The sequence below is a fragment of the Dufourea novaeangliae genome, unplaced genomic scaffold (assembly GCF_001272555.1).
Source record: "Dufourea novaeangliae isolate 0120121106 unplaced genomic scaffold, ASM127255v1 scaffold169, whole genome shotgun sequence".
NCBI classification, from domain to species: domain Eukaryota; kingdom Metazoa; phylum Arthropoda; class Insecta; order Hymenoptera; family Halictidae; genus Dufourea; species Dufourea novaeangliae.
Window position 1 is genome coordinate 815,048 of NW_015374043.1, and position 21,248 is coordinate 836,295.

General features: G+C 42.6%; 1 protein-coding gene across 1 annotated transcript in view; it reads right to left on the bottom strand.

Moving 5' to 3' along the window:
• LOC107189578 (tensin-3) overlaps positions 1-17,827 on the bottom strand; it is a 170,601-nt gene extending 152,774 nt beyond the window's left edge. Inside the window, exon 1 of the mRNA XM_015578139.1 lies at positions 17,735-17,827. Within this exon, the coding sequence (XP_015433625.1) occupies positions 17,735-17,827 (93 nt within the window). The remainder of the gene's footprint in view (positions 1-17,734) is intronic.
• Positions 17,828-21,248: the final 3,421 nt, after the last annotated feature.

Here is a 21,248-nt window from a genome sequence, read left to right on the forward strand (position 1 = left end):
TTATTAGACAGCGGATGTTTATGCAAATTTACAATTTTTGATAGTAAGATAGAAAAGACGAAATTACATAGGAATTTCTTTTCTATATTTAGGGTTTTTATATGTTAATATTTATGCATATATACTATTAAATTTTATTAGAATATTTATTTTGCTTTAATGAATTATATAGAATTTCAGGGGTTGCATCTTATTTTATTTTGAGATATGAAGGTGAGTTTGAGTTTTTTTCAGAGGTGAATGCATTTTTTTTAATACCACGTTGTTGTCGATGGAAGGATGAATTCAGCGACCTATACCATGATGGTGTTCAAAAGAAAGTTGCAGTGACCTTAAAAAAACTCGAGGTCACCTTGATATCTCCAAGAAGAAATACAAAGAAATAAAATTGCAACCATCCAATGCGTCCTTAAAAATTCTATAAAATTTATTAAAACGTTTTTTGATACAACCAAGAGATAGTAAGTTACCTTAGATAGTAGTTCTTATTGGCACACCCTGTATGTATATAGTAACACATCGGATGGGTTCCTGGAACGGCGTTCGTTTGTCGGCGAAGAAAAAAATAAGAAGCTGTGAAAAACCCCGTGAAACCCGGGGGTCCTCCGAAGGAACCTGCCCGTTCACTGGCAGCTGCCCTGTGTGGACCTCGTAGAGTCCACTCCTCTTTACACGTGTTCCCCTTTTTCCCTCCTCTGTTCTCAGCTTCCACGTCCTCCCACCCCGTTTCTTTCTCTGTCATCTCGTTTCTTGCTCATTGTTCGGCTCCATTACCTCTCGCGAGGACATTTTCTGAAACTAATTGGGCCGCCGCCTCATTAGGCACGAAACCCGAGGATGACTTTCTCGCGTTAGCAGGCCTGATTGTTACCCCGTGAATGAGGGACTGGTAAAGAAGGTCCGTCAGGGCAGTTTTTTTCTTTTTTTTTTTGTAGGGCGTGTTTAACTATTGCGCCGGGGCCACGGAAAACCCCGGAGGCTTCGCGAATGGGATATTATGGTACGGTGAAACGGTGGCTGTTCAGTTTGAAGAGACCTGGAACGAAGGAAATAATCGATCTTTTAAGTAGACGGAAGTACTGTAGGCACTTGAAGTAATATGACGTACAGGGTGAACCAGTTTTCGAGTGATGCTTATAATTCTATTTAGAAGAACGTTTTTTGCTAATCGTCAGAGATCCAGAAACAAACGGGGGAAAAAATGAAAAAACGTGATTGGAATATTTTTTTGAGTCCATAATTTCAAGAAGAAAATAACGAAACCTGTATTTGTTTAAAGAACAGTTGATCAAATATAAGAGCACTCGTGGCAAAGAGAAGCATCAAGCATTCGATTTCCGCTTTTTGAAATACGAGCTTTCTACGTTTCCGTTAATAAATTGAATGAAAAGTCGATCTGGAATTAAAGTCACAACGATTCATCGAATGAAAAGATACGACCCTCTCGAATACATTAACGATCTCAGTCTCGAGAAGCTTCGCATTTGCATAATGCCCTTTCTTCGCTCGATAGGGCAACGTTTCCGTGAAATCCTTTTCTCGTACGATGAGGAGGAGAGGGAGTAGCGACGTTAATGCTCGCACAGGATGCGTGTTCCCGTGAATGAATTTTTTAATGGCCGACGAACGTGCCCTCGTGATACGGGGACACATTAGCGACACATTCGAAATATTTAGATATGCCCAGGGAACCCAGGGAACGGTCATTTATATTCGCCTTTGTGAGTCGAAGGGAGCGAACTCGATTCCTCGGGGTATCAAAAGATTTCTGGGCGTGACAGGCTAAAGAAAACTTCTTAAAGAGTCGAGTGTACTTTGTTATTGGCATTCCTACATAGAGCACTAACTGTTTAATCTGAATTAATATTTTATTAAAAATTTCCTATTGCAACTAATTCCATACTGTATAATATATTGATATACCTGTTTCTAATCTTATTTTCATTAATTGTTAAGTATGTATACTGGGTTTAAACCCGTTAAACAACAATTTCGACCGTTTTAAATAACAAACACAAATCCCCCGGCAAAGCCTGACGTGTCAATAGCGAACGAACGGATCCACCCGCGTAATAAGCTGTCATATTAATGAACAAGCAATCCTTTAACCGACGTAACGGAACCGGTTCCGTTTTTTATCCTCCTAGGTGACGATAAGGACCAGATGCGCCACTGGGAAGGACCTTCGCTTTAACCGGCTGCGTTCTATCGTTAGGGCAAAAGGTATTCAAGGGCGACAGGAGAATGGAACGATGCAATGGAGGTGGGAAGAGATAGGGGGACACGGAAAGCGGCTTGCCTACAGAGAGGACAAGAGAGATGAAATCTCCCTGTGCCCGACCTGCTCTAATCTGCTTCGCCTTGGTAGATGCTGTACTTCCCCCTCCTTGTATATCTCACTCCCCCGATTTTCTCTCCTTTTTTTGCCCTCTCCGTCGACGATTTCTCTTTCCCAACCCCTGCACCCACATCGAACCCGTGTGACACGACCAGTTCGGCATAAAGTATCTTCGAGTTGTTCCACGGCACTTAACGAGAATGGAATTTCCATTCGATCGAGTGGAGGTTTGTCCCGGAAGATTTAAAGAAAGCTAAAAGCCGAGGGGAACACGCGCAATGGAACTATCCCCCTTCTTCTTCCTCACCTTCGAACCTCACCAGCGAGCCACCGCAATCGGTTCGATCTACACGATTATTGGCTATCGTTCGATCTATACCCCGGTCTAATTGGATTTATTAATATAATTAAAGAGAGAATCGATGGTGAAGATTATATGTAACTGTACCTGATACGCTGTCGGAAGTGTTTATGGGACACCTTTGAACCCTATAGGGGATTCTTACCAGTTTCCGATTTGGTGCTCGTAGCCATGGGTTCGTTCGATAAGCTTGGCTCTGTCGTCAGTCTCTAGTGATTATCTCATCTTGGTGCCGACACGTCGAAATTAATTTACGACGGTGCACGATAAACTTGCGGAAATATTTGCATCCCCTTTTGGTTGCGATGATGCACCGCTGGGGGTTTGTCACGCCAGGGGATATATTTTGTGTCGTTATCGGAAACTGGCCAGTTAAGGGAACACGTAATTCCCGGCTGGTAAATATTTGCGAGTCGTGGCGGCCTTCTCAGGGGACCCTTTGGTGACGTGCCTGGTCAACTGACGAAGGGTGACGATGGAATTTCACAAAATCTCTGCCACCATAAGACGATAATTAATTTCTCCAACAGTCCTACATAAAATGATTCCCTCCCCAGATAACACATGACGCCTAATGATGCCTTGGAAAGGGCTTAAAGGCGCCTTAGACCTGAAGTGGCCATAAAATGGTCGTCTTCAAGGCGGAATGGGTGTGATACTACCACAATTAGAAGACAAGGCTTTTTACACATTAATTTCCTCCATATTTCTTTGGACAATTCACGTTTCAAAAGATAATCAGAAATTACTCAGGTTGACTGAGCTGTGGTCGCGTTCAGCACGAATTGTCTGAGGAAACTTCATTTCGACGGAAGTGTCGAAAGCGAGCCAGACACGCGGCTGTCATTGTTGCCACTGGCGCAACGGTGAGGGCTGGTTTGAAAGCTGACAGCGTGCCGGGGAAACGCGAATAATAATGTGTCTTTGTCGGAGTGATGCTGCAAGTTGCATCGCGGTCGGATATTAGTCGTCTCGCCTGCCTCGAGGGGGCTGTTAAAGGTATACGAATAACAGGGGATGGCGCGACGATGGCACCGCAAAGAAACAGAAAGACCCGCGGTGTTGAGGAAAGGGGAAATGAGGCGGACAATGACTTCGCACGCTCGTGAATATCCTCGTTTCACAATTTTGTCAACTATACGACTCTCTGTGGCTGCTCTTTTCGCGGGGTGAGAAGAAATGTTGTGGGTTCATTGTGAAAGTGGTTCAAATTGGGAAGAATTCAACGGTGAATAATAATAATAATATACGAGTTTACACCGTTTGGTTAATAAAATAAATGGGGCAGTTTAGATGTAGGGGTAGTCTACATGTAGTAAAATAGAGCGTTAAAATTCATTACGAAAGTGGACATTATTTGGTTTAGACGAATTAAATTCTATTTTTCTGGTATTAATATTTAACGTTTTACAGGAATTATACACTTAGGATAGTACAGAATTTCTATTGTTTCTGGGAAAGTAGTAACAATAAAATAATTCTGAAGGCTGTAGACGTCAAGCAAATCAGAAGGCAAAGGGTTAATTCTAGTAGTTCTGGACATATAAGTCTGTTTCATCCCTAGATCGTTCAAAATTGGCTCATAATAGATTCTGCACGTGTATTTTCCCAGACAATTAAGAAATAAGTAATGAAATAAGCACCTCTGAACAATTTCAATCTATTTCAAATTCAAACCTATAACAAATACTGTGCAAAAGAACAGAATTTCCCAATTTTGTCTCAGAAGCACACTCGAAATTTCGCCAAACGCCAAGAGTCTGGTCATAGTAGAATCGGTAGGTAAACGATAGAAGATAATTGCGCAGCTGTTTCCACCTCTATTTGAATCGGCGCGGATTACAGGCGCTGGCGACAGGATTACGGGGTGAAATCCGTGCTCGAGGACGTAGAAAATTCAGGACGACTTTTAATCTGAGCTGGTGCATACACACGCACACAAGTTGCACCGTGTTATTTCGAGAGGATATAGGAATATTCGGGAAACGTGCCAGGAGACGGAATGTATGGAGGCACAACGAGCACGCGTCGCGATATTCCAGCGTCTCCCCGGCCCTAATAACCTGAATAATGGCGGCTGGTTTTCTGGGACAACTGCGGGGTAGGTAAGTTCGTACGTTCCTCGTAGCTGCGGCGGAAAATCACGTAACACAGTCCAGTTAACTGGATTTCAGAGGAGACGAGAAATGTGGCGATCGCGGATCGAGATGCCTGTCATCGTCGAGAACACCGATGATTACGGTACAATCGTTCTACCGTGACAGGTGAACCACCGGCACCGTAATAATTGTTCAGAAAATTGTCCGACCATCGAGATATCTAACGTCATCTCACGGTACTTTTTATTATTATTTATTTAATGGGAAATAAGCCCTTTGGTTTTATGTGCAGAACGGGATATGAGATTATAAAATTATAAAGCGATGGAAAAATAAAACTAGAGTTATCTAGAGAGTACTGAGATCGAGATCACAATACGCCTGAAGGTTTGGAAAGAACCAAAAGAGTAGAAAAGTGTTAAAAAAAAGTTACTCCCATTATTTTACTACATATCTACCGCAGAAGACATTGATACTACTAAATTATGTGCTCACCTTCGTGATTATTAAGTCACCTGTTCAATTCACGTGACGACAAACAAAAACATATTTTACTATCTCGACTGACGTCAAACATAGGAGTAGTTAAAAATTTACACAACAAAAAGTATTTGGATCGATTTGTTTCTTCGAGAATTTCACGCGAAAAATATAAATTTATTGCCTCGAAGAAATTAGGGTTTTGGTGGCGGAGGAGTACAATTGAAGAAGCGACCGATTAACGATCTTGTTTGTCGTTTCTCCGTGTAACAAGGAACTTATATAACCAGACGATTCGATTTTGCCACTACGTCATCCATTATGCGTTCTAACAAGACCGTTTTCATTAGCGCATTATCTTTCATCGGATGGATAGAACGTCGTTACATCATCGTCCTTTCAAAGAGACGGCTTATACATTGTACCTCAATGTCGAGTTGATCCATCTGTGACGAAATTACAGTGCCACGCAAACGTTTCGAGCAGAACAAAACCTCCCACGCAACTGCTAAGGTTAAGTCAATTAAAATCTCTACTTATTGTTAACCCTCGGTGGTAAGGTGCGTTTTAAGATCGTACTACTTTTTTACCCTTTGCTACTTTCAGACAGATAAAAAAAGTAATATCTTAAACTTGTATTTTTGGTTCTTAATATAATAAGGAATAATAATTGAGTTACATGGCATATAATAATATAAGTATTAAACGTTTACTAAATAATAAAAAATATTTCAAAACAAGAATAACAAAAATTAGAGTCGGGTTATTAAATCATATCTTGGGTTGGATACGACCCGAAACTCACCATTACAGTGTTAATACATCGAATACTAAGAAGGTTCGATTTAAATATTTTCTTACAAAGAAAGAAAAATCCTTTCTATCTCCTCTTTCAAATGGTTCAGAAATGATCTACGATCCGGATATTCCTGCAAACTTCGATGAATCACCCTATACAGTCTTTGTAAAGCATAAACGAGTCCGTCCACGTCGTTGAGCCGGTTTTATCATCCCCCCGTTTCGGCCGCCTGATTCGATCCATAAATTCTGATCGACCGGAGACACGTTCTCGCTCCGGATCGTCTCACCGTTCGTGATTTCCATGGGAAATCCGGGTCGTCCTCACGGAAGTCAGCACGCGACCATTATACACGCGGGTGCTACGATCTTTCGGGTCGATTGCACGGTCCCGCGGCTCGACGCGGAGCTAATGGTCCAAACAGGAAGCGGGTACGTGCTCAAACGGTTTATCCGGTCGATCGAATTCCGTTCTCCTTTCCGACTTCAGGCGGAACCGCAAGCGCTTTCACGACTCGATTCGACACGCGTGTCTCGATACCAAGCTGTTCCCCTCGATTTCCAACCGAGACCGCTAATTTGAAATGTTACATGCATCGAACGGAGGTGAAAAAAGAAAAAGGTTGGATAGCATCGTTTGTCGAATGATAGCTCGGTTGTTGATTGAGCCATTTACGCCACCGATCGATGCTTTCCTCTTCAAATGAGACACCACGAACCTTATACTTTCGAATAACACGGTTCCCATATCCAGTAGGTGCCATTTTTATCTACCGTTTCTTCGATCATAGAGGGTATCGAATTGTGAAACGAGGCAGAATTCCTGAGAAAGCTCGAATGATTCTACCAGTTTAGAAATCAAAGATTTGTGTCGACAGGCGGGCCCGAATCGCGCCAAAATCGAGACGGGTATGCTTTCAAAGGGTTAACGATCTTCCATGGGATCGTTTAGTCTTCAAACCCATTATCCCCCAGAGACTCTGTTTGGACCGTGCATTGGATACCGTTGATGAAGTGAAACTCTACGGTCGGCGTCGTAAACCGTTCCACGTTTCTAAAGAGCCTCTCTCGTAATTCTAGAGACTCGGAGAATCACCGATTAGACGATCTCCTCGATGGACACCTTTTAGTGTATTCAAGTGCATTTAATGTATTTCTCACGAGTCCGAGTAGAGATAGATTTGGTTTTTAAGTGGCGTCAATTAGTAGGGACTTGAAACGATGAATTTTGAAATTCGTTTAACAGTCTACAAAATGGCGTTACGCGAAGAGATTACCACGGAATGGCGTCGTAACTAGCGACGAAGTGAACGTAAGTTGTATGTACGTCGACCATGATGTTCAGCGAAGTATAGGCGAGAGAGATCGCGGTTAGAAAACTGGCAGAGAGGTTGGATTCTACGCGGTCGTTTGTGGGAATACAGATCAAGGAAGAGGAGGCCTCCTACTCCTCCTCTTCTCGCAGGTGGATGTTGCTCATAATTCAGGGAAAGACAGTGCCGGACGCACGAGGGTGCCACCAACGGGCCATGCAAAGGCCCTATCTGATCGATTTAACTAAACGCCTCCACTATATCACCCTTAACTGATCCTCACCTTTCACCCCTTTATACACGGTAGACTGCGTTCCTCGCCTCGGTCTCGTACTTCTTCGACGGTATACAGTATGCTACGGAGCCCCGTCGTCTACACGGGACGGGATAGAAAAAGACGCTCGTGAGAACACCGAGCCGTGACCGGGCGTCGATGACTTCTCTTCGGTAAATGACAGTTGCCTGGCTGATAGGCGAATTGAAATTCCGACCTCGAGGACGGACCGCGGTGACTTTTGACCGTCGTCGAAACTAAGGTTCGAAGAAATTCGAGTACGTCTAAAGATACGTGTCCGTCGTAAGTATAAAAGGACACTAGAGCTGTAAGTATTCGAATAATTCGAATAGTACGAAGTATTCGAATAATTTGAATATTCGAATAGTATCAAGTATTCGTATTATATTTGAATATTCGAATAATAGAAGTGATCGAATTTCAGATTGTACCGAATAGGAATTTGAAAAATAAATACTATGAATATTCAAGTACTCCGAATACTTCGAATGTCAATTTCGAATTCTGCTGTTATTCGAGTATTCGAATTATTCGAACATTCGAAATTGGCCGTGTGAAAATTAATCGAAGTTTACGTCGAAGCATACCAGTTCTTATTGAACAATTCATTTCTCTGGCAATAGTAAATAATTGTCTAATTTCTTGATCATATTGTACATTCAACGACTTCGTGTCAGAGGAAACAGTGTTCTTTCTCTCTGTGACTCACTTGCTCATTTCTGTGTCGTTAACTGGGTGAAAAATAAGACGTTCTTTGTTCCGCGCGTTGTCATCCCGACTCAAGGCAACCGCGGAAGCATAGAATTAACAGATTTCACGTATTTCCCGCTCGCTCGTCCTCCTCGTTGGCCCTCATTACCGACTCTCGAGAAATCATCCGACGACGACCTTTGTTCACCCCGTCGGCGACCACGGAAGAATTCTGTCGTGTCGCGGTACTCCCAGTGAAAAGGGTTTGTCGGGCTGATTGCTTGGAATTACCGGGATACCAGCCGCACCGGTAAGCATTCTAGCAATCGTGGAAAGAGAAACAATCCAGCGATTCCGGGGGAACTTTCGACTCTTCGAACCATGTAACTTGAACGTACAGAGGAATGATTCGATAGTTCCTTCAGCTATTTCGTAAAAGAGACTGTCTCTACTTAATGGAATAAATTTTAAACATTTCTAAGTGCAGGACATTTTGGAATATAAATTCCTTGTCAGCTACTTGACAAAAGGCTATAAGACGGTATAAATGTACCTACTTAATTGGTCAGAATCTACTGTGATACAAAGTAATCCATTATTTTTTTTTATGAAATCTATATCTTCTCGGAAAAAACTCAAACATTCATGTTACTTCATCAATATTTGGTATTTGTCGCCAACATCCTACGTCATTTCGACTGAACAACAAATCAGTAAGGTATTCTGAATTTAAATTCCTGAATTACTTATTGATATGTATGTATGACAATGCATATCCTCCAAAAAAAAAAATCATTTGAAACAAATACAATGGCTCCTTCTATAGCGGCCACAAGACACGGTTCTTCCCTGACGAATCCTTGGAGTCGCCGGAAGCGGGCAAGAAGAGTTACGTCACTGTAGGGCAGAACACCACGGACGCGGACAATAAAATAATTCACGTCGAACAGAGCGGCCAGTGTGCACGTATACGCTTTTGCCTGAAAACAGCTGAACGAACAGATTCCTTTCGCAACGTGGCGGCGGCCTCGCGAAAGCCATTCGCGCCCCTTTTGTAACGAGACTCGACTAAACGAAAACTGAACGCTTCGCCGTTCTGACATTTCGCGTTATTGCCCGGATTATCATATTACACGCGTGGTACGTGCCGACGTCCGCGAGATTTACTTTTCGCGATTCCAGATAATCCGCTGATGGATCATCCAGCGGCTTGTAACGCCGTGTATGTGTGTGTGTGTGTACGACGGTTGGTTTCGCCGTGCCACACACGGAGGACATCGATTGTTCCCCCACTCTTCGTCGACGGGATCGGCCAACAGTGTGCCACATCAATTATTCAAAAACAATGAACGAAGATCGATACGAGGCACGCGGAGATCCTGCCCCCCGATCGATTCTTCCTCGCTATCGATCAACGTGAGATCTACGAGATTGTCCGACATTTTCTTTTATTGGCAACATTTCGCTACCAGCGCAGTGGTTCGATATTCTATTGGAACCAGTCAGATGGTACCGAAAACCATTCGAACGGAAGCAAATTTTATGGAAAATTGTTTTATACAGGGTGTCCACGTTAGAATGAATATTGCTTCCGGTGCCAATGAAAGTAAAACGTTCATTTGGTGATAATAAAGGAAAGTCATAAATCTTGAAGGTCATTCCAAGGTCATCGCCATTTTTTTAGTAGAAATAACTATATTTGTACAAGTGCTTATTATTCCTCAACTGTCGAAATTCAATACAGAATGAGTAGGGATTCTTTAAAAGAAATTTCATATTTGAGGATCTAGACCAGGATTTTCTTAGTATTTTTCAGACTTTCATTGAGACGGTGAGGAAGACGTGGGAATTTACGGAATTTCCGTACAAGCAAGAGGAAGGTTGTCTTCAGGTTTATTCTATGAAAAAACTGTGTTAGAAAATACCTGTGAAAAAAAAAACATGGAAGAGGTGTTCTCCTTCAAAATTGAATATTCATGGCTAAGATCATGGACCTCCTTTCAGCCATCAGGCGAAGCTGACAGAACAATTTCTTTCTTCTTCCATCAAAAGCTATACACACCCGTGTAATAATCGAAAGATTCGAGAACTTCCAACGAGCATATTAATGATTAAATTATCCGAATCCAGTCTCAACTTCGTTATATCCCTTTCGCAACTCGGCTATAACCTGAACTCCGCGCCCAACTTTGGGACGTTTCATTTGCTACTCTGAATTATCCTAACAAGGTTTCAGGCTCCTTAAGGCAAGCGTCGGGGGGATAGAGAGACTTGGATGTTTCTCAAAGCGGCTGACCCGGGATGGAAGCACAGGGAAGAAGAAAATCGCGAGACAGTCAGACGCCAGACGTGTGTCCTAATTGAAGAACTTTTAATTGCGCGGCCGGGGCGTGCAGCTGCAATTAAGGAATCCCAAGAGGTCGGGGCATCGTCGGTCTCGCGGCGGTGAACCCGAATCGTTAGCCGTGATATCGCGCGATTTAATCTCTCTTTCTCCGCCCCGTTCGTTTTTCTTTTCTCTCGATTCCGTTGCTCGTTAAGCCTCCTTCTCCCGTCGTCGCCGTTTTTTTTTCACCGAGCAGATCGGCCAAAGACTGTCTGTGTGCCTGACGGGCTCTCTCTGTGCTCGCCAACGTTTTTCCCATTATTCGGACTAAATTTCACCTTTGTTCCACGTTCCCGTGTTAGGAACAACGCGATCCAAAGGTGGACTTTTTTTGGCCAAGATTAGAAAGATGGAACTTTCGACTCATAGATGATTTATCGTAGAAATAATACGATAAAAAAACGTTTTTCCCATTATTCGGACTAAATTTCACCTTTGTTCCACGTTCCGTGTTAGGAACAACGCGATCCAAAGGTGAACTTTTTTTGGCCAAGATTAAAAAGATGGAACTTTCGACTCATAGATGATTTATCGTAGAAATAATACGATAAATTACACAGGAAGTTGAACAGACTTAAGGGGTGAAACCACCCCTCGAAGTTTCGATCGATAAAAAAAAATACGTATCCCTCATTTTTTACTGCGTAACAGACATACGAAGTTTCATCAAAATCGGAGGGGGACACTTCCGTGCCTCTCCTTGTAAGAGTTTTTTTCTATAATTTTTTATTCTCATATTATCAATACTTTTCTCAGGAAAAATTCGCAAGGGAGCTGTCTCACGAGAATCCCCTCTCAAGTGGTACGATCAGTCGTACGACAACTTCTTTCGTCTATGGGAGCCTTTACGTTTTATGTACCAACAGTTCGAAACTCCAGGTTCGATGAACGTCCTTTTGCTCCGGACTTGCTAGACGGTGAGATCGGGCGGAGACGATGATCGAGTAGCGTCAACAACGTCTGGAGTGAACCGGATGAAAGAAGAGGGTTACACACGCGTAATTTTCGACGAACGTTTTTAGAAGGGGTGACCCCTGTCGTTGCGGATCGTCGTGGACGACCGTGGTGCCAAAAATAGGGCAAGGATATAGTCTCCGTGTAATTGACTACCACGGTCTAATCTTGTTAGGCCAATACGGGCCGAATTCGGTCATGATTAACGCCATTCGTTCGCGATACATACTCGAGAAGATGAACTGTTTAATTTTGTTATTTGAACCGAGAGAGGTTGAATAATACGATTTCGTGAATAAGGAACAATTCTAGCGAAGCTTCGTTTCTATTACGAGCATCCCAATTATAGAAACAATGAAGAAGATTCCATGCTGGCAGATGAACTTTCGGTCTTCAATGCTCGTTAGTGAGGATAATGGAATAGAAGACGATGGGAGGGAATTTAGAGGCTCGTTTCTGTCAGTATCTGACGCGCCAAATTCCACGGATTAATCGAATAACAGAGTCGTTACGCACTCTTCAATTTATGCCGAAGTTGGTACGACGTGAAGGGACTGTTGATCTTTCGAAAGGTTAGAAGGCTTCGCTTCGATCTACCTACGCGCGCTGGCTCTACCTGAACGTTCCCGCCGTCGTACTTTGCTCGATACACTCGAAAATTGTTTGTCAGGAGCACACAGTTTTTCATTTTACACTTTTCAAGCGGCGTCACAATATTATCGACGCCCACGTATGGTCTATTTCTCGGACACCCTTGACACTTGAACGCCAGGAGAAGTATGCGCTCGGACACGTGGGAACCGATAGCGGTGATTCCAGAGTTGATATTATACTACTCGTGCAAATAGAAACTGGTAGACTTGAATGAAGAAATGTTTTCTTTAAAGATTTTTATGAAGTATTAACAGTTACGAATTGAATCTAAATTTTTGGAGAATGATCATAATCCAAAATTTGATATAATTTTGAATAGATAAATGAAAATCAAAATTGGATCGAATTTTGAAATGACGAATCTCAATTTGAGGAGAAATATCATAATCCTTCGAATATTTACTTTACATGATGTTTATAAATAATTTTTTCCAGATAATATTCAGATGAAATGTATAAATTTTAATCTACTATTATCGTGACCAACAAATATTAAGTAGGAAGAAATGTAGGATTCATGAAACTCGATAAAGATTGAAGCAATAAATGCGCGATAAACTTTCACTTAATGCGAAATTCTTGCAAATGTGTAACCTACTCTTAGACGTATTAATTACAATCACTTGAACTGAAATTTTAATTAAAGTGGTCATTATAAGGATTATTCCTAATAGCTCCAAGACCAACATCGCCGGCAGTTGCGTCTCTCGAGCCTGCAAAGGAACGTCGTTGCTCATTCTTAAGGGTGCTCAGTCAGCCAATAAAACATTGTTTTGCATGTAAGAGTCAATGGCATGTGCGCGTATACATCCCGAGTAATATACAACCTGGTACCGGTTACCGGCGTGCATGCACGCTGATGACGATAGTTATGAGGATTTCCTAATCTTCCCCGGAGAATTATTAGCCTCCCGTTGATTCACCGAGAAAGATACCGCGAGCGTGTGGCTTCTAACCTTTCGGCAAAGATGATCATAGCCCATCCCGTGGACCATCGATCGAATAACAAATTTTGTAACAACGGTGTAATACTTGTAATAAATACAACAAAAAATGTGTACAAAAAAAAAAACAGTGCAGAATATTTCAGCGACTATAAACGTGTTTATCGTGAAACGGGACTACGCAAGCCTGGATTGATTTACAATTATTACCTTCGTTCTGCATGAACATCAATGTATACATACGTTTCACTTGAAAAATTTCATACAAAAGAAAAAAGAAAGAAAAAGAGTAGGGTAAAAAAAGAAAATGTTAAACGTTTGCCGAAGGTTTGTTCGAGAGTGCAAACGAAAAAATCGACATAGCTGTCCGACAGGTGCGCCGACTTAATTGCCGGTCTTTGAAGGAAAACGTTCGTAGCGCCGGAAGGAACGTGAGGCAATGCGTGGAATTCTGTTTGGATAAAGGTATCGATACCCGTTCGAATTTCTCTGTTATTGAAATCTATGATCTATCTATATAAATCTATATCTATAGATTATATTCCCAAGAAAAAAAGTGAGTCATTTTTATTTTAACCACAATAGGGGGACCAGGGTTGAAACTAACAAGGGTAAATACCTACTACATAATGCGAAAAATCGATTGAAAATTTTATGATGGTTTTATAGTTAGGCCACGCACTGAATAAACTTCGATCCATGAATTATTGAAAACTAAAATTGCATTATTATTTATCGTTTTTATCGTAAATCATCGGGACTGACATCAGGTGACAGTATTTATCGATATAAATTCACGATGATTACAGTTGACACTAAGGATAGTTCAGTGTATCGCATTCCAAACGGTTAAACGAATCATGGAGACACTTCCTGATGCAACGTTTCCTCCCTAGGCGGCCATTACAGAGAGAGCTTTCCGATGGAAAAAGTGGCTGGATCGCCGCCGGGGGCGAGCTAATTTAATTGCCAGGTCCGGAAAGAAGCGTGCTCGCCGGTGGCCAGAGCCCTGTACACACGGCTAATGCCGATCCGCGCAGGTGTATAGTACCGATAATAGTACGGTTATAATAACAGACAACGTGCATACTCGCGCGAACGTGGATGACTCGCACACGTCGTCGCGTACATGCGTGTAGACACTGCATTCGAATTACGAGCGTTTCAACGATTTTTCCAGTTATCGGTAATACGAAGTTGCCTGCAGTCTGTATCTCACGTGGTAGGTACAGCTATTTGCATTTTCTACTTCGCTCGTTCTTGAACGTATTTTCCATTACGCTCCTGCTCGTCTGATAATAATTTGTATCCCGTTTGTGGCTCTCTGAACCGTGATTTTAATTGTTCTGAACAGAATTACGAACTTCAGAGGCCATTTTTGTAGGCTGCTAGTGGTTTGCACACGGGATGAATTTCTCTCCTGAGAAAAGACTATCAAAATTACTATTTTAAATAGCGTAAAGGGTATTGTACGATGGTATACCTTTAATTTGCCTGGAAAGTCACGCAAAACGATTTTTTCATTGAATATTGAAATTGAAATTAAATTGAAAAACTTTTCATTCAATTGTCCATGTTTTCACTCTGAACTACAACCTTTAGTTCTCAAATATGATTTTCCAATAACGAACAATTGTTTTTCCGCTCTGTTCCCCAGAGGCACCGCTTTGACTACGACGATCAAAATATTAATTCTAAATCAATATTCGTGAAACAGCGTTTGGAATCCGAAGAACAACTGTACCTCGTGATTCACGCATTTCTCTAACGCTTTTCCATTAATGCCATAAACGAGTCCAATTTAAATTCACCGGATTACTCGAAACGGAATATTAATTCTCGCCGCAGGAATCGGTCGATTCGCGAAATTAATTACACGCTGTCGATAGAAATTCAACTGAACACTCGACAGAATTCACGTCATCGCCAGCTGTTCTTCGCGGTCCAATCGTGTCACAAGGGCTAGTTCGTCGCGGCATTCGATTCGAGTCCAGACGACGCGCATAATTATCAAAGAGCCTGCGCGTTACCATCGAGGGCCCGAGGGCCATCTCGAGCCTCGTCGTGGGGCTTCCAGGTAGCGGTAGGTCGAATCGCAGAGGATCGTTAGCGCGGACGAGCAACTTGAAAAAAATCGCGCGTTAATAGCGGCGCGCAATTAAATAATAGCCAGCCGTGTACCACCACCCGCTGAGGCGATTTCATTAAAGCGCCACTTAAGACGCGATACACGATATTCCGCGGAATGAATACGGTCGGCATTCCGGGTGCCATTTCGCGTCGCGTCGAAACGACGTAAACGCGAATCAACCGTCAAAGGATTTTATATGAACGTCTGACGAGAACTGGAACAACAAATTATGGGGAGTTTTCGATACTGACAGAGTTTATTAAAGAATTTTTCGGATGATTTAAACCTTTTATTCTTGGGTTCGGTGTAATTTATGATGAATCGTCCCCGAATGGTGGATTTATTACGGTTTGACCATTGAGATACCTAATGAATCTCAAAAGAATTACTTCATGAATTAATCTTTTGTAATTACCTATACCTTCTTATAACGTATAGATTTAAATTTGAAAAATAGGAAAAACTTAGTTAATTAAATTTAAATGGACAACTACGGATTTTACCAGTGAATGAATAATATTAAACAAAAGGAACATTGCTAACCAGTGGCGTGAAAATTGTTTGAATATAAAACAAGGAATTGAACAAAATCAATATTGAAGCATTTCCTTATTTTAATAACTTTTTATAGAACCAGAAGACATATACAATTATACGCCTAAATCTGTGCTTCAGACTGTAATTAATAATTAATAAATTAATAATAAGCCTTGGCCCTCCCGGGGGAAACAAACTTCTGTAAGGCTTGAAGGAGAAAGGCAGGGTAGAAGATCCATAAAAAAGAAGGACGGAAGGAGGAAAGTTTCAACGGTTAAAACGATTATTAGGCGTTTCTTTCGCCCTGGAATGCTATAAAGCCGGGAGATACGAAATCTCTGGATGACGAAGGGGCGCCAAGGTTGGTCCTTCCACGGAGGCTGCCTGATTTATTAATTTCTTCGTTCCGAGGCCCGTTTTCTTTGGATCCGTGCACGACCCGCGGCTCCCTACATCGATTCGACGATACCTTTGCACGTCCCACCAATTAAATTGATAATAACGCGCCGCGTTACCTGCTCGTTATCGTGCCTAGTAGGCTGACTCCTAACGCAATCGTTAAGTGACACCCACTCGCACGCGATCGTCACCGGCGAACGTATAGGGCTCGTGAAAACAGCGACATTTCAACCGAGGACAGTTCCAATTACTTTCAAGTACTTCAGTAATGTTGCAACTTTGTCTATGATGGAGAAATCATTTTTGCCATAAAGTTCCTTTATTCTATTTAGGATTCTATCGAATCCAAAATAAGATGAAGACTTTATCTCTCATTCGTACTATCTACTCCAGAAGTTATGAACCTTTCTTTTTGTTTCACTCTGTATATGTAATACCAAGAAAGAATGAAATATTGAGCCACTCGACTATGTAGTTTCATTTCGCCAAGATCGGGATGAATGAAAAATGATTTGTCATATCTAGATAACGGGCGTTCGACACACCCTGTGAGACTAATTGGAAACCTTTTGGTAGTGCTGACCGTGCCACTTAATTTCAATTCTTATCTAAGTCTTCAAGGTTCCAGATCTGTGAAGTCTACCCCGACAGATGTGAACCTCTGACAATTAGACCAATAGTACAAAGACAAGAGTTTCACTTATCACCAACTTATCGACTAAACGAGAGAGTTGACCTTAGAACACACGGTTTTCCGAGATCGTTCCGGGTATATCGCAGAGCAGATAAATCGTTCGAGCTCGCCGAGAGATTGTGCCCCAAAGATATTCCCTGTCCGGCTTTCGCACTGATTCATTGACACGATTTCTTTTTCTACCTCGATGTAGAAATAATAACGAAGAAATTAATGACCGATCAGAACTAGAAACGAGTTCCCGATCGATACCAGAGACGGTTCAAGACCGCCCCCGATCGGTTCCCCATCGAAATTACGAAATTAATATTTACGTCACTCATCGGTCTAAATATACCATCGGATGGTTTAAGTTTAAGTGGATAAGCATGTACAGGCCGATTTAGTGGCATGTAATCGCGCCAATAAACCTAAAGAGCGCCCCGTGAAATCATACATCGAAGCCAGAATCCCTTCGGCCTCGAGGAGCTCCTCGAGAAACAAGAAAACGATGAAAAAAAGGCCAATCGATAACCACGAATCGCAGCCGGAGGGCCATGTGGCGAACCAATAAGAATTAACAGCGATCTTTTCATTACTTAACCTCCCCCCACCACTCGTGACCTGTTTAACGCCCGAGGAAAATTCGTGCATACGAATAAAATCCAAGAAAATACTTCACCTTGACGAGCAGGTGGATCGGCTGGCTGACGCTGAGTGGTTTGCCTCTTCTGGCGTTTCCGCCTCCGCCACCCAGACACTTTATCCACGGCATTCCATCGCCTCCCCGTCGCCCCGTTCGCTTCGATCCTCCTACCTACGTTTTCTCTTCCTGGCTCGCGTCTATCTTCCGCGAATCCTTCAAGGTTCCCTCGGCTTTCCGCTTCGATTCGCGACGCTCGATCGCGAACGCATCTCGGCTCAGCCCTCGCGGAACCCTTTAACACTGCGAGCTCTATGGTGAAATACGATAAATCCCTCGGATACCGAACTGAAGAGGATTCTAGATCGAATCGAAAAGTCGAATTATCCTTGGAAAAATCGTCGAATTCCTCTTCCCTTTATTCTGTCGGTCAATCAACACCTTATTCTTGAATATTACTTCGTTAAACAATCTTTTTACATTAAACTGCTTTCATAATTATGGATCTTCTGGGAGTTGTTATGGCTTATCCAGAGTAATAAATCTTCTAGGCCTCAAAGTTTCTTCCTAAAGGAATTTAGTCGCTGATTTTTTCCAGGACTTTCACGATTGCTGGGGGAATCTTCGATTATCCACACAATTTTCTTAAAATCCTCAAGAATGTTACATCCTCAGTGGAACATCACGAAGGGGTTTTCTTTCTTCACAATCCTTCAACAATTTCTTCATCCCTCTTGAACTTTCAAATACTCCCGCGTGTCACTCGCGACCACACGCCCACCGATTCCCCGACGAAACTCAATCACATATTGCTCACAGCAGACACGTATACTCCGGGTTGCTTCTCATTTGGGCGTGACTCGTTCGTTACAATGGAGAATCAGGCGCACAAATTGGTTCGATGGGAAACGTTGCATCGGTAATTTTCGCGTGCTCTTTTCCCCCTTCGCGCCGACGTAGACACGACCCACACACGTCCTCTCTCGCGCGCGGCTCCCGCGACACTGGCGGCTGTCGACTTCGCTATCGTCGATTTTATACGGGTCGCCTTGACAGTCCGGGTCACCGCTTCTCTTATCTCGCGAAGAAGACGCTGCACAACGCCCAGGCCACCCCCTCGCGACGAGTACCTTCTTTCAGGGGATGCGCTCCGAAAATCCTATCGCGAATAACACGTGAAAATTTCTGTAGGAAGGGAGGGGCAGGTGTTTGATTAAAAAAACTGGGAAGTTCGATTCGAAAGGCGAATTCTCGTCTTTTTCTTTTCCACCCGGATTGCACGGTCGATTTTCTATTCCTTGTTGTCGTTAATAGGAATTCCACGGAAAACACGAAAATTCGGTGAGTTTTCGTTCGATTGTGTTTTGTAATCTCCTCTGTTCGTATAAAATGTTTTTCACGTTTCTTAAAAAAAGCTTTTCACAGTTCTGTCTAAAGAGGCTTGTATGATCTTCTAATGGTTTTAATATATGAATCAGTCAAATAGTACCTTTATAGTACTTTTTTCGATTGATCCAATCAGACGTAAAAACTTCTTATGTAGATTTTCCTTTTACTATGTGTGAAATTGAGTGTTTATGATGAGAAAATTTTCACCAAGAATCGTGCCGGTTGGCCGTGTCGACAGGAATCTCTGACGTTTGTTTATCGATCGTTAACGTGATCTGCTTCGATGTTGCTCCATCGGGTACCGATATAAACCGATCATTTTCGTGTGACACGTTAATAGAATGAAGGAAAACGAAGTTCGAGGGTGTCGATCGGACCGTATACGATGTAATAAATACACACGTGAGAATAAACGAGTTCGTCGCGTGTACTGGACGGCTCTCGATTTCACGAGCCTCGTGTTTTCTCGACCAGCTCGACCCGCGGCCCGCCGTCGACTGACAGAAAATACCAGCCGGGACCCCGAAGAGCGCTGCCGAGGGCCGGACAGAGGGGCGGCGGAAGGAATCGACAATCCGTGTCGAAACGCAGCTCGGGCTCTTCGCATCTGCGCCTCTCTTATGCTTTTTAACCGATCCCTTTTGTTTCTCTCTCATTCGCGACGATCGCCCAGAAAGATCAACCGATGTTTTGTCACGGTTATTTGCTGGTAGATCGCAAACATTCACGTGGATTAAACGCTCGGGGGTCAGGAGTCTATGTTTTCGTTGTAGAAAAATATTGGAGCAGAAAATATTAGATACAATCGCAATTACCGATAGAACATGAGTTATTTTTTAATCTTTTCTGCTTTGTTTTAGATATAAGAATTTCATTTATTTTGAATAATGTTTACGTTTCACTCCAATTTTGGACGCCGTAAAGCCGATTAATGAACAGCTCAGGGAAAGTTTCCTTATGATATCACATTCTAACGAGGAAAATTCTTAATGAGATGCTAAAGAACATAGTTTCTCATTTATTCTTTGCATACTGTGATAGGTAGGTACATTACTTTATCAGAATAACAATATCGTCCACTATATCTGGTTAAATTGAATACTCTTTTTTTTCTGTGAATCAGAAGTCCAGGGCTACTTCAATAATAATCTTGTTCTTCGAAGCTCTTTACCATTTTCACATATAAACAGGGCGGAAAAAGGTTATGAAATTAAACTATGATCTGTTTATTAACAAGAAAGACTACCTATTGGTGCACCTGATATTTAACCCTTTTAGTACCTTAGAGCCTGAGGTATACTATATACATATATTATACGGTCTCTTTTGGTTTTTCTATTGAATACATATGAATATCTATTGTATATGATAATCCCGGTATTTTCATACTTCGGTTTCTATAAGGGTTACGAAGGTACAACCGAAAAATACCGGTATTTTACGATTCCCTAGAAATCCCTGGAAATAATCCTCGAAAACCAAATTATTTATCGAACGAACCAGTACACATCGAAAAATCGACGACGATTTAAGCGATCTCGCACCGGTTTCTCGAGCCCACCCCTGAACCGGTCCTCCCTGATGCACCCCGTAAAGATCGTGTAACGAGAGGATGGACGGTAAAAAAATGATGATATCGGCGGGGGCAAATTACATTACCACCGTGAAACAAAACGTGTCCGGTAGTATAGATACCGTGTCGTACAAGCTCCAGGTATCAACGTGGAAACGTGTTTACATCTCGTCGTGGCGCAGCGGCCCCGCAGATCTTTCCGATGCGAGGGGCACATAAAGCCAGTGTGCGCCGTGGCCCCACGTATTTACACGAGGCCGGCAGCACGACGTGGTTGGTCGGGGGACCAGACGATGATCGAACGGAAGTCAAGGTAACAAGAACGTGCAACGCAGAAGCCGGTCTCGATCCACAACCCGTTCGTGCAATGCACGTCGACGGGAGCGACATACTTGAAATTTCGACGAAGTCTCTGTTGCGCAATTGCCTCCGCCGCCGATGACGACCGTCGACACGGGGAACGAATCAATGAGACATAATGACGCGTACGAGGAGACACTCGAGAAGTAAAATAAAAGGATCTGTCTCTTGGGCGGAGAGGAAACGTTAGGACTGATTGATTAATCGTCTTGTTGACGGCGATCACGATGG